This window comes from Drosophila mojavensis, unplaced genomic scaffold (genome assembly GCF_018153725.1).
Source record: "Drosophila mojavensis isolate 15081-1352.22 unplaced genomic scaffold, ASM1815372v1 contig_19, whole genome shotgun sequence".
In the NCBI taxonomy this organism is placed as follows: domain Eukaryota; kingdom Metazoa; phylum Arthropoda; class Insecta; order Diptera; family Drosophilidae; genus Drosophila; species Drosophila mojavensis.
Window position 1 is genome coordinate 4,004,340 of NW_025318726.1, and position 12,464 is coordinate 4,016,803.

Sequence of the window (12,464 nt, forward strand, 5' to 3'; positions counted from 1 at the left end):
CATATTGTCTACACTCTAGCTCTTAAAGTTTGATAGAAACGAAACCCTTAGGTCTCTTTCAGAGGACAGCATGAAACTGCATGATCATCAGTTGCACTATATAAAGTTCGTTTTGACAAAACTTTTCGTAGCATTTATACCTTATCTACAGGGTTGGGCGAAGGAAATTACCTTATTGGAAAATGCTATAGCTTTTGCGTTACTTCCAGATGTAAATTCCCTATATGAATTCCAATAATTCCAATGCTGAATTTAAAGTCGGCTTTAATTTTACGTTTGCTTAAATCTGTAATATTTTATTAACTATTAGAAAAATATGGCATTAATATATTTATAGACATACAGCTCATATATCTGTACATTTGCAAATTAATTTTTGGGGACGTATAAAAATATAATTCTGTGCATATATAACGATTTTTATTATTTTATTCTGTTGAGTGCGCGTAGTCGAAACTTCAACTATAGATGGCTTGGTGGCGCCATCTGTTGGAAAGAAATGAGACAGCTCTTCAGCAATGGTGACGTCACAAGATGGCGTCAGCCAGGGCTGGCACACACAAATTAAACAGCTGTTGAGAAACGAAGCGAAAAGCAGCAAAGCGAGAAAAAACAAACTGCAGCTGGAAAAAAGTTAAGCTGACATAAAGTTATATTAACTAGTATATAAAATATATACTATAAATCTTAGCAAATAAATACGACTGGGCATGTTTTGCTGCCTGCGCACGTGCCTCAATGGAGGGCAGCTCCGAAAACCGACAGCAGCCGCGCATCGATTAAGGGAGCCCGAAGTGCACCTCGACGCGGCGCATATGGGTAAGTTGTGCGGGGTATACATGCACTGGTAATACCCTACGCGTGTGTTTTCCAGGCCCTGATGTTATACTGCTCTCGCACCAGCTGAGAGTCACCGGCACGGGCGGAGTGCTGGCGACAGCGCCCTTGGTCCAGTCCAAATCCTACTTCGAGGTGAAGATCCAGCAGAGCGGCTGCTGGTCCGTTGGTCTGGCCACGCGCCAAGCGGACTTGTCCCGCAAGTGGGGCGGCGGAGACCGCGAGTCGTGGTGCCTGTGCTCCGACAATGCCACGCGCCACAACGACGAGGAGTTCCGTCCGGTGGTGGCCACTGGCGCACAGCCCACATCCGCCACAAAGCCAGTCACAACCACTGCCAATGGCATATTGAACAACAGTGCAGCAGCCGCAGCTGGCCTGATTGCCATTGAGGATCTGCAGGAGGATCTGCTGATGACCACCGGATCGGAGCAGAAGTCGCCCGCAGACTTGAGCCCCGTGGACACTCTGATCAGCGCACCACAGCGCGACTTTCCCGATGAGGGCGACATACTGGGCGTGGCCTTCGACCATGTCGAGCTCAACTTCTACTTCAATGGCAAGAACCTGGAGGTGCCCTTCATCAATGTGCGCGGCCCGGCTCTCTTTCCCGTCATCTATGGTACGATATTGTTGATGATTCAGTGAAATCATTCTACTCGTGGGCGGGCATAGTTCAACTGTGAGCTCTTATCAGCTGTATTTATATCATCGGCTTTAATATGATTGATACCCTGGCTCACATAATCGAAGTCTATATTGTGTATATGAACTGTTGCCTATCTGATGGTGAATGCGTTTATCTGTAATCTTTTTATACTCATTCACGAAAGTGAATCAGTATATTGGTTTTGTGCAATGTACGTCTTGCTGTCCGTCCGTCTGTCCGTCCGTCCGTCTGTCCGTATGAACGCAATCTATTTCGGCGCTATTGAAGCTAGAGACTTGAAATTTGGAACACATACTCGTGTATATCTCCGATTTATAAAGTGTTAAAATTTTCCCGATCCGCCCACTAGGGGCGTGGCAAATCGGAAAATGCATTTTCCGATATACCAGAAATCATGTTTGTTGAAAAGCTAGAAAGCTGAAATTTGGTATGTAGGTCCGCGTTGACCACCCAAGATCACGAGCTATGGCGGATATATCTACGCCCATTGGGGGCGTGGCAAATCGGATAAAACTGTATCTCCTAAAGTTGTAAACCTAGAATGCTGAAATTTTGCACGTCAGCTAATGGTATGACTCTATAAAGTCTAAAGATAAAATTATAAGTCTATGCCCATTGGGGGCGTGGCAAATCTGACCTGAAGATATAGTGATTTTTTAAATTCTCCTATATTTTGGACACTATTGATGGCAGAGACCTCAAATTTTGTATATATACTCGGACTGATCACCCAAGACCAAAAAGTTTTGTCGGATATATGTCCGCCCACAGGGGGCGTGGCAAACCACAAAAGTTTATATCTCCTAAAGTATAATAGCTACTAGCTTTAAATTTGGATAGTTGAGTTACTGGTAGCCTCCTCTATCGATTCCCCAAAAATAATTTTTACGCCTCTTTAGGGGCGTGGCATATCGAAAAATACCCTGTAATTTTCACATTTTTTGAGGGTAAGCATTCAAACTTTGCAGTTAGGGTACCGTTATCTCTTTCTAAACACTGACCAAAAATGAGGTGTCTACGCCCAGTTGGGGCGTGGCAAATCGGAAAAACCTGTATATTCTACAGTATTAGAGCGAAACTTCACTACTAAATTGTTGATGGGATGTGAATGAGTATTCCGCAGTCGGTAACGCCCGACTGCAACGTTCTTACTTGTTTATATGTGAAATGGCAACATTTAGTTGGACTTTCCATTGTAATACGTTTAAGTGTTCCATTAACTGAGATTTCACTGTATTTTTGCACGGCTTTTACTAATATATATACTCTCTGATCTACCTTGCAGTGGGCAACGGCGCAATTCTGGACATTATTCTGGATAATTTCACCCACGGACCTCCACCGGGATTCGAGCGCATCTTATTGGAACAGTCGCTGCTTTAGGGAATTACTCTTGATTCCCGCTTGCCATAGAACAAAATTGCAGCCTTGAGCTGGGACACAGAATTTTTGTCTATTGCCTGCTTCCTGATCTGTCCCAGACTCAAATGTACAAAATTGTATTATTTCTAGTCTCGCAACCGCAAGTGTCGATGCCCTGAAATAGCTTTCGGTTCCCATAGCTCACAGCTAGCTCAGTCATCGCTTTATCTCACTGTTAACTAACTAGGCTAATCTCTACTTTAATAGCACTTTCAGAATTGTTAGTATCAAATGATGCTCTCAATAGTTTTTAGATATTGATCCATTCCTGTATTTAGAAATATATTTAGACTTTATAAAATACGAGGATAGTCTGACCGAAGGGAAGGTTGATAAAATATTGTCTCATTCGCAAATCTAATTTAAATCTTTAATGCTATATACAGAATGCATGGAGCAGAATTCCAATTCCAGAATATATGGAACATAATTCCAACTGTATTAGTGAAGTATTTTCATTATTGTCCTAAGTACAAATCTAAATGCAATTTTACCATTCCTATTTCTAAAACTAATTCGATTAATTTAAACCAAATCAATATCCATTTTACACTTCTTGAAATTATTTATATTTATGTTAAAATTTTAGCCAAATCAAATTCTGAGAAGCTTTGAACCAAAAACTCAATTAACATTTGCTTGAAAGAATAGGAAAACAAAGATATTTTCGACAGAAATTTCGAGCTATACTTATTTAGTTAGTCAAAGAGCTGGATCGAATACGAAAGTTATTGCAGCTTGTCACATTTGTGGCTACAATAAATTTTGAGTATATTTTTATTTGTGCGGTATTTTTTGTAAATCATTGAAAACGTAGCTAGAAACTCCCAACTGCTTTGTATAATACACACATTAAGACAACACTAAATACACATGCACAGACGCAAATATTTATATGTATGTACTTATATGTATTCCATAAAAATATTTAAAAATTACAACAGTTTCCTTCGCGTACATTCCAAAGTAACGTTATAGCTGATATGCACTCGAGCACGGAAATTCACTAACTATATACACTAAACATACTCTGTAATTAAGGAAATGTACTTAACGCTTCGAAAACTGACTAATCCGCGCGCGGACAATAATGAATGTAATGTAAACTTGTAATGTGCGTACTTAATTAAAAGAAATATATATATATATACAATGTCTATACTATTGACCACATGCCACTTATATAAATATACACATATACATATGTATTTAAATATATGTATGTAAAGCAGAGCTTGAGCAATGAATTGTTTAGCTTGTCATTGAAATCACAATGTAAATTAAATTATGTGAAAAATCAGATACAAAATTCAATAACAAAATTTGTAGTTAAATTTGATTTGAAATTAATTAACTTCTGGCTCAAGGGTGATCGAAATTCAATAGCGGCATATGTCGAGGATTGGCCTGGATCAGCACTGGCTGAGTAGTTCTTCCAGCACCAGATGGGCAGCAAGGGCGAGATAATACAGATACACATCGGCCAGGCGGGCGTGCAGATCGCAAATGCATGCTGGGAACTCTACTGCCTGGAGCATGGCATCCTCTCGAACGGCCGGCTGATGAGCAAACCCTGCGACGAGTCCTTCCTCACCTTCTTCGAGTTCAGCGGCATGGAGCCCTGTGTGCAGCCCCGTCTGGTCATGATTGACACGGAGCCAACGGTCATAGGTGCCTGTCTACTAATTACCTACGCATTTTGATACTCGCTCGCGAATCGAAGCGAGTCTACTGGATTCTTGTTCAATGTCCGTCTGGCTATCCGTATCTGTAGTAGTGTAGAGACATTTTAAATCGAGAGCTGTAAGATACATAAAAAGCTGAGGATTTTAAACTATTTCACCACATCATAAGAAGCATAAAGATATTTAGCTTAATCTCTTGGGCGTACTACATTACTTTCTATAAGTGCTTACTTTATGTATGTCCTCAAAGTATTTCCTCTAATATTTCCTTTACGTATTTCCCTTACGTAGTCACCTTACTGAGTTACCTTACGTATTTTGCCTACGTCTTTAATGCTTAGCAGAACGATCACACACTTCACTTTCCTGCGCCGTACGACTGACCCCACCGGACCTGGACCACTGAAGAAATGCTGCAGCTGCTGCCGTTTATTATATAGGGCGACTTTCACTCAAACTCTGGGTCGCTCTCAAATGTTGAGTCCGGCGCCAGGTAGGGCTTGTTGCAGTGGAGCTTACTCTCAAATATAAATACCAAATTAGTACTACTGCATACTTATAGACAACTTAAGTGATCTTATGTAGTTCCTTTGCATCCCCTGTTTCTCTTTGGCGGACAGACTGTGAGATATACAGGAGACAAACAGAGAGACAGGTATTCGAATAGATACATAGAAAAATAAACCGCATAGTTAAATCGCATTACCTCGCCTTACACTGCTCAAGAATAAGTACGCTTGATAAGGCTAAATGATGATATGCTCTTTAGCTATGTACTTTGATATTTATAATTATTAGATGGCTAGACAGCAGTTTCTTCTATTCAATAGTGCTCTTAGGGACTAGGACTTCCCCCTCCCATACTCATATACCCTGAACCCATTGAAAATGGTAAATCAGAGTGTAAGGTTTTATTAAATGTATGCAACAATAGAGTTTTCTTACTTGTTGCTTGACTTTCGCTTCAGATGAGATACGGACGGGCGCCTATCGGAATCTGTTTCATCCGGACACGCTGATCACGGGGAAGGACGACGCGGGCAGCAACTTCGCACGCGGCTACAATTTGATGGCCAGCGAGCTGCTCGATCGAGCCATGAATGCCATACGGCGCGTCGCCGAGCGCTGCCGGAGCCTGCGCGGCTTCCTGGTCTTTCGCGCCATTGGCGGCGGCACAGGCTCCGGCCTGGGCACGCGCATAATGGAGCAACTGACCCAGGACTATGGCAGGAAAATGACCATCGTCGAGTTCCTAGTGTATCCATCGCCTTCGTAAGTAGCTGAGCTATGTTCGGTGTGCACTTCAGACGCCCCTCCTACGCCTTGCAGCATCTCCCCGGTCATTGTGGAGCCGTACAACGCGCTGCTGGCCGCCCACTTCTCCATGGACTGTGCGGACGTGTCCTTCATCGTGGACAACGAGGCACTGTACGACATCTGCGCAAGTACCCTGAATGTGCCCGCGCCCACATACACCAACCTAAACCGCATCATTGGCCAAGTGGTGGCTGCGTTCACGGCGACGCAGCGATTCTCGGGTCAGTCGGTGAGCTTCCAGGAGCTGCAGACGAACCTGGTGCCGTATCCGCGCATTCACTATCCCCTGATCAACTACGCCCCGCTGGTGCCCATCACCCACTCGCAGTTCGTGAACATGAGCACGGCCCAGCTGACTGGGCAGTGCTTCCAAATGAGCAACCAGATGGTGCGCTGCAACCCCATCAATGGCAAGTACATGGCCTGCGTGCTGCTCTACCGCGGCGACGTGGCGCCCAACGAGATCAACTCGGCGCTGGAAGGCATCAAGCGCTCGAAGTCCTTCCGGTTCGTGGACTGGTCGCCCACCGGCTTCAAGATCGGCGTCAGCAACATGCCCCCCGTCTACGTGCCCCACGGAGACCTGGCGCCCACGAGTCGTGCCTGTGTCGCCATCTCGAACAACACGAACATCCGGATTGCCTGGTGCCGCCTGGTCAACAAGTTCGACAAGCTCTACCAGCGACGAGCCTTCGTCTACCACTACGTGGGCGAGGGCCTCGAGGAGGGCAACTTCAACGAGGCCTCCGAGAACATATGCCAGCTTGTGCACGACTACCTCGAGGTGGACGCCTCGGCGCCCGTCTCCCAACGTAGCTCCGAGCACGGCTCTGAGGACTGAGCAACCTGTGGCCTGTCTCTCTTTTAAGTGAAGCCCAAAACATTTGTGGAACGCAGTGGAAGCTGGACAGCTCCATAGGGTGCTCGCCTTACTTCGACTGACGCTCATACACTTTTCAAAGCCAACGAAGAAATTGGAAAAACTGTTTTTTGTACCCTTTCTTAAACTTGTGGAACTTAATAAATATTTAATAATTTAATTTGGAATTTATTTGTAGTACTCATAGCACTTGGATATGCTTGCAGTTATCCTGCGAATATATAATCGTATAATTTGAGATTTACTTCTTATTAGTCATGTAATATTTTAATCAGGAATTAAATATATCTTACTTTGATATCCATTTGCATGAATGAAATATTAATATCCAAACAAAACTTCCATAAACATGCAGAAATTCTCTCCACACATAAGAGAAGATATTGGAAATCTTTCTGTACATACTTTCCTAAATTTGAGGAGTTGTTTAATAGATAGAGATAGAGATACTGAATTTTAGTACTCAAATAGCATTTACATCACCATCATCAAACATACCGCAACAGTCCACTTCAATTCCTTATGAAATCAATGAATGGAATATATATGATATTTATTTATCATTCCCCATAGAGCACTTTCACTATCATTTTATCAGACATCTCGTGATCGCCCTTTTTGGAAAGCTTTCTCTTAATTCCTTGTTAAACCTGAGGTATATACTATACATATACTAATTTGTTATCCATTTGTAGTGCCCATACAGCACTTGCATCGACTTGCAGACATCTGACAGCGCTGGTTCATCAGTCTCAACTGTATTTGCGTAAGTGACTTTAAGGTAATTGCGGTCCAATTGTCGTCTCAATGGCTTCATAAGGGAAAATATTAAAAAAAAAAAAAAAAAAAAAAAAAAAACCGTTGAACAAATTAAGTATTTATGGACCCGGCTTAAACAAATATTGACCAAGCCCAAAATTTGCGATGCTTGACCCCGGTCCCGTAATGTGAATGGGGCAGGGAGTGGCGGTGGCGACGGTGGTTCGGTGTCTCAGTGAACTCGCTGCTGCTCCGTGGTGCAGTTGGCCCAGAGTACTGTATAATTAAAATGATCGCAGCCAAGGGTTTAGCACGTACCGAGGCAAAAGTCGCGCTTATCGCGATCGCACCCAGGGCAAGGTCTCTCTCTCTCTCTTTTCGCTGTTTCATTTTTTGGTTGCATCTTCTGTGCCCTGCGGTCGTCTGGCTTTTGCTCGGGGCCTTGCCGTGACGTGACTTACGCACGCTTAATGCGCGATTATCGATGGAGCCACCAGCTGGAGCTCCCCTCGCTATCTCCTCGCCAGATCTTGCGCACGCAGTTCTCGGACTGCGGGTCGGCGTCTTATCAGCGCCGTTTGGTGGTCCTTGCTGACCGACCGATCGGCCGGCCGACCAGACGACCTATCGGGCGGACCGACCGACCGTTGTTATTATAAACATTATCATTATGATCCATGCCGTGGCCATTCCTTTGTCTGTGCTAACTGTTGCTAATCTTAAATTGCGCACACAATGCTTTTTGTCTTGCAGCGTGAGAACCGCTGCGTGTGGGTTCCATCAACGCCAGTCCAGCTCCAGTCGATCCCCAGCCCAAGGATCGGCGCAGCCAACGTGTTAATGAGCTAAAGGAAATGCTGCGCAGGACCACCTTAGGCGCTCCCTGGCAGCCTCAAATGAAGTTGTTACGCTTTATATGTGGGGTGCCGCGGCTAATAAAGCAATTTGGCTCTTGCCCTAAAAAGAAAGCGATGCGATGTGATGCGATTCCAAGAGAGGCTACGGTACAGTTGACCGGCCTATGGCGATCCATCGGCAGGAGACGGCGACCCCTGCCACAGCGCATTTGAAATATCTAGTTAACTGGCTAGCTGTCCCCCAAACAGAGCTCTGACCTTCTTTATTTATGCGCTAATCCGTGGGAAATGCGCACCCAAGCACCTGGGGCCGATTTATGCCCCTGCTTGTAATGCCCCAGCACCCGCACTGACCGCAACAAGCGACAGCCTGGCCAATGGCCAATGGATAATCCGCCAGGGAATATTAAACGAACTATCGATGCTCTCACAATGTACTAAGTACGGTAAGTGAAATTATCTACTAAATCGAAGCTTGGAGTGAGAAGTAAATACAATATATTCTCCCAATGAACGGAATCTCGCTTATTACAAACTATTTTATTTTTAAAAGTATTGTTATTTCTTTTCCATTTATAAGGATTTTTAGAGTATCTGCAGTAAATTAATTCATTGATTAAGTACATGCAAAAGATGGTTGTTTTGAATAAAATTTGTATTTTAAGGAATGTGTTTGTATGTATTATTTAAGATAGATATATTTAAATACTGGTGTGATTGCTGTGCGGTGAATTCTTTTGTAAACAACGTTTTCATTCGAGTACTGGATATAAAAACATAAAAAATTAAAGCGCATTAAAAAATATTAAGCCACCTCTTTCTTGGTCAGCCTCCCACCTTAAAACCAGAAGCTGTCTCACAATTATTTGGAAGATTTACCCCCTATAGTGGCTCGAGTCGAATACAAATATATTCATTTGTCAAGTAATTAAAATAATAACTTACAGAAATATAATTCCTCACATATTTACATAAATATAATTTTTTTTTAATATTTTATAAACTTGAGTAATGGATGTTTTAAATATTATAATTACAATTAGTTGTTTTAAATATTGTAATATATGTAAAAATATGTAAAAGTGTATTTACAAATGTATAATATTATAATAAATATGCTGAAAAAATACTTTTATATTTATAGTTAATTAGTTCAGCTTCGAGTGATGCAATTAAATGTAATATGTAATAATAATAAACGTGTTTATTCAAAGTTGAAAACGAAATCAATAACTTAATGTTCTTTTATTATAACAAGAGAATGCAACATAAAAATTGAAATTCAAGCAACTAACCAAGAGTGGGTAATTTCGGAAAAGATCCCAACATCCTTTATAGGAAATGGATTCGAGCCAGGCAACATTCGTGGCCAAATCTGTATTGGCAGTGGGTTGATCACATAGTGCAGAGACCCGCTTGCAGCCAGGGCATTCATATATGCACAAGCATTAAGCAACCGTCGAGTGAATTAATAAAGCGCCTTACCATTGCGAGGCGGCCACGCATTAAACGACAAACACAACTGCAACAACTGCAACAACTGCAACAATGCAACAGCAGGCTACGTGGCTGGCTGGCTGGCTGGCAGGAAAAGCGCGGATCGGAGCAAACATTGTGCCACATGTGGCTGGTTGGCCTGGCAAATAGATGGCACATGAGTGAGCAGGCCAGGGGTGGAGTGGCGAGTGGCAGGAGGGCGGGAGTGGAATCATTGGTGGAATCGTCAGCGTCAACCAATGCGGCCAGCACTCCAGTCCACTATATAGTTTAGCCGAGGGCCAAACATTTTGCAATTGCAATTTTCGACTTGATTTCCAAGTGAACTCGGCTGCGGTCCGACTGACTCTTGGCCACGGCAGAGCGCTGCGCTGGGGCAACACCTACCGAGGCAGCAAAGGAACCTGCTGCTGCCGCTGCCGCTGCCGCTGCTGCTGCTGCTGCAGCGGTGGGCGGCAAACAGTGTCGAGGGTGTCCACAGAGGACTGCAGGGGAGAGGGTTGTGGGGCAGCTGAGGCATTTGTTGCCGGGCGCACGCAGCAAGTGTTTCGATTTATGTTTTTGCGCCTCTCGACTGCAGTCAAAACACAACGTGCAACACATTGCCAGCATGCAGCATGCAGCGTGCAGCTGCAGCTCAGTCGACGTTTCACTCTTGGCGTTTTCATTCAAAATGTTTAACTATGCTATGGCTGGCTGGCTGTCCACGTGTCCAGGCTGTCCGTCCATGCGGAGCGAGGACCACTTGTTGCTCTTTTATTCATTCAATTTGTCAGTTTTGCACGCGGCTGCACCCCTCTCAATGCACCAACTCCTGCCTCGACTGCGACTACGACTCTGACTCTGACTCTGACTCTGACTCTGACTCTGACTCTGACTCTGACTCTGACTCCAGCTCTGTCCAAGACGCAGTCACAATTTGCCTGGCCGGAGAGAGAGCGAGTCAAAAGGTTATCGCCGCCACTTGAGCATTTATACACAGCATCAGCATCATCATCAGCATCATCATCGGCATCAGCATCAGCATTAGCTTCATTATCATGTTCCGCTTGCAACATGACGCCGCATGCAACAGCAACAAATTATTAGTGGTAATATTTGTGAAATATTTGTTTTCTAATCTGTAAACACCAATCATATTAGCAATTTGAATATGACAGCAGCAGCAAACAGTAACAGGCGAATGTTGCTGTTGCTATTTGCTGTTGCTATTTGCTGTTGCTGTTGCTGCTGCTGCTGCTGCTGCTGGTGCAACATTTTGTTGGCCTGGTCAACGGTCAGTTGCTTGTGGCTAGGCTAGTTGCCTGGCTAAATGTATGTGGTGGGTGGCTGGGTAGGAGGAGCCCGTGAGTTATTATCTATTCAATTGTTGCACTTGGCTCTGCTTCTTCACCTCGAGCAATTTCAATGCAGTCTCTTTTCGCTTTGCTGGCCAAATTAATTGAACAAGCGCTGCCTTTGCCTGCCTGAGGCCGGAGCGCGGTTCGGAATCGTCTGATTGGCAAGTGTAAAAAGTAAAATAATCCAAGAGAAGATGAAGAGAGAGGGGTGGGAGAGAGGGAGGAGGGGGTAACCCCTTTTGCATTTATGAGCGACCGTTTATGATAAATGCCGTGTGTATTTGTGCGGCTCGTTAGGCCCGTCGCCTTGCCACATCGTTTACAACACTTTAAGAGCAGCTCCTCAGATCTTCAGCTGCTCCCCGGGCACATCTCGTCCGGGCACATCATAAGCTGATGCATTGGCAGCCATTAGCAAGGCAATTGACATACTCCTGACTGACAGCTCGACAGACAACAACATGCAACATGCAACGAGCAACAAGCAACTGGCAACTGCCAACGTCTGCAGCTAAGTGCTGCAAATTCATCACAGAGCCGCATCGTCGTCGCAGGTATTGCCAAAAATGGCACAAATAACGACATAATTTGGAGATCCGAGACTCTTCGCAATCCACAGCCAAGCAGATCTGCGAGACGCAAAAAGAACATATGCAAATTGATCTCCACACAGCCTCCCAAAAATGGGGGCTAAAAATCGTTAAGCCAACATCGAGCCGCATCTGCGGCGACTGTCTCAGTGGCAGCTTCTCGTCTTTCAGCTGTGTGCGTCTCCTGCCCTCTGCAATCGGACATCAATGCTTTATAAAGCGCTGAGTGTAAGAGGTCGCGAGCCATGCACCCTGTCAAAACATTTTCAAGCTGATTTTTGACGCGAAGCTGATGAAATTCATATTGAATTAAACAAGTATCAAATCAGAGATTAAAGACAATAATAAATGCTTTAGACTTAGATATGATCAGTATGTGCTAGGCAATACTTGGATAGTTTCTGGCATATTCTATCAAGAGGGGTTTGAGCTGTAGTAACTGTTATGCAAAACGCAAAAATATTTTTAATATTTATGCTGAAAATATACATATATAATATAGGCTGATATTTTGAAAGTGATTTTTATAAAATTAACAAATACGAATATTAATTATTATATAAATTCATATAAACATCATTATACATATTTTCAATAAGAACTGTGGCAA

The 12,464-nt window shown here is 43.7% G+C and overlaps 2 protein-coding genes across 2 annotated transcripts; both read left to right on the forward strand.

The window, feature by feature from the left end:
- Positions 1-569: 569 nt before the first annotated feature.
- On the forward strand, positions 570-4,086 carry LOC6572140 (SPRY domain-containing protein 7). Its single transcript, XM_001998256.4, has 3 exons — positions 570-819; positions 875-1,459; positions 2,793-4,086. The coding sequence occupies exons 1-3, from the start codon at positions 711-713 to the stop codon at positions 2,888-2,890; spliced, it is 792 nt and encodes a 263-aa protein (XP_001998292.1). The 5' UTR covers positions 570-710; the 3' UTR covers positions 2,891-4,086.
- An 86-nt stretch (positions 4,087-4,172) lies between these two features.
- Positions 4,173-6,971, forward strand: LOC6572139 (tubulin alpha-1D chain). Its single transcript, XM_001998255.4, has 3 exons — positions 4,173-4,600; positions 5,583-5,886; positions 5,944-6,971. Exons 1-3 carry the CDS (start codon positions 4,375-4,377, stop codon positions 6,770-6,772), a joined length of 1,359 nt encoding a protein of 452 aa, XP_001998291.1. The 5' UTR covers positions 4,173-4,374; the 3' UTR covers positions 6,773-6,971.
- Positions 6,972-12,464: the final 5,493 nt, after the last annotated feature.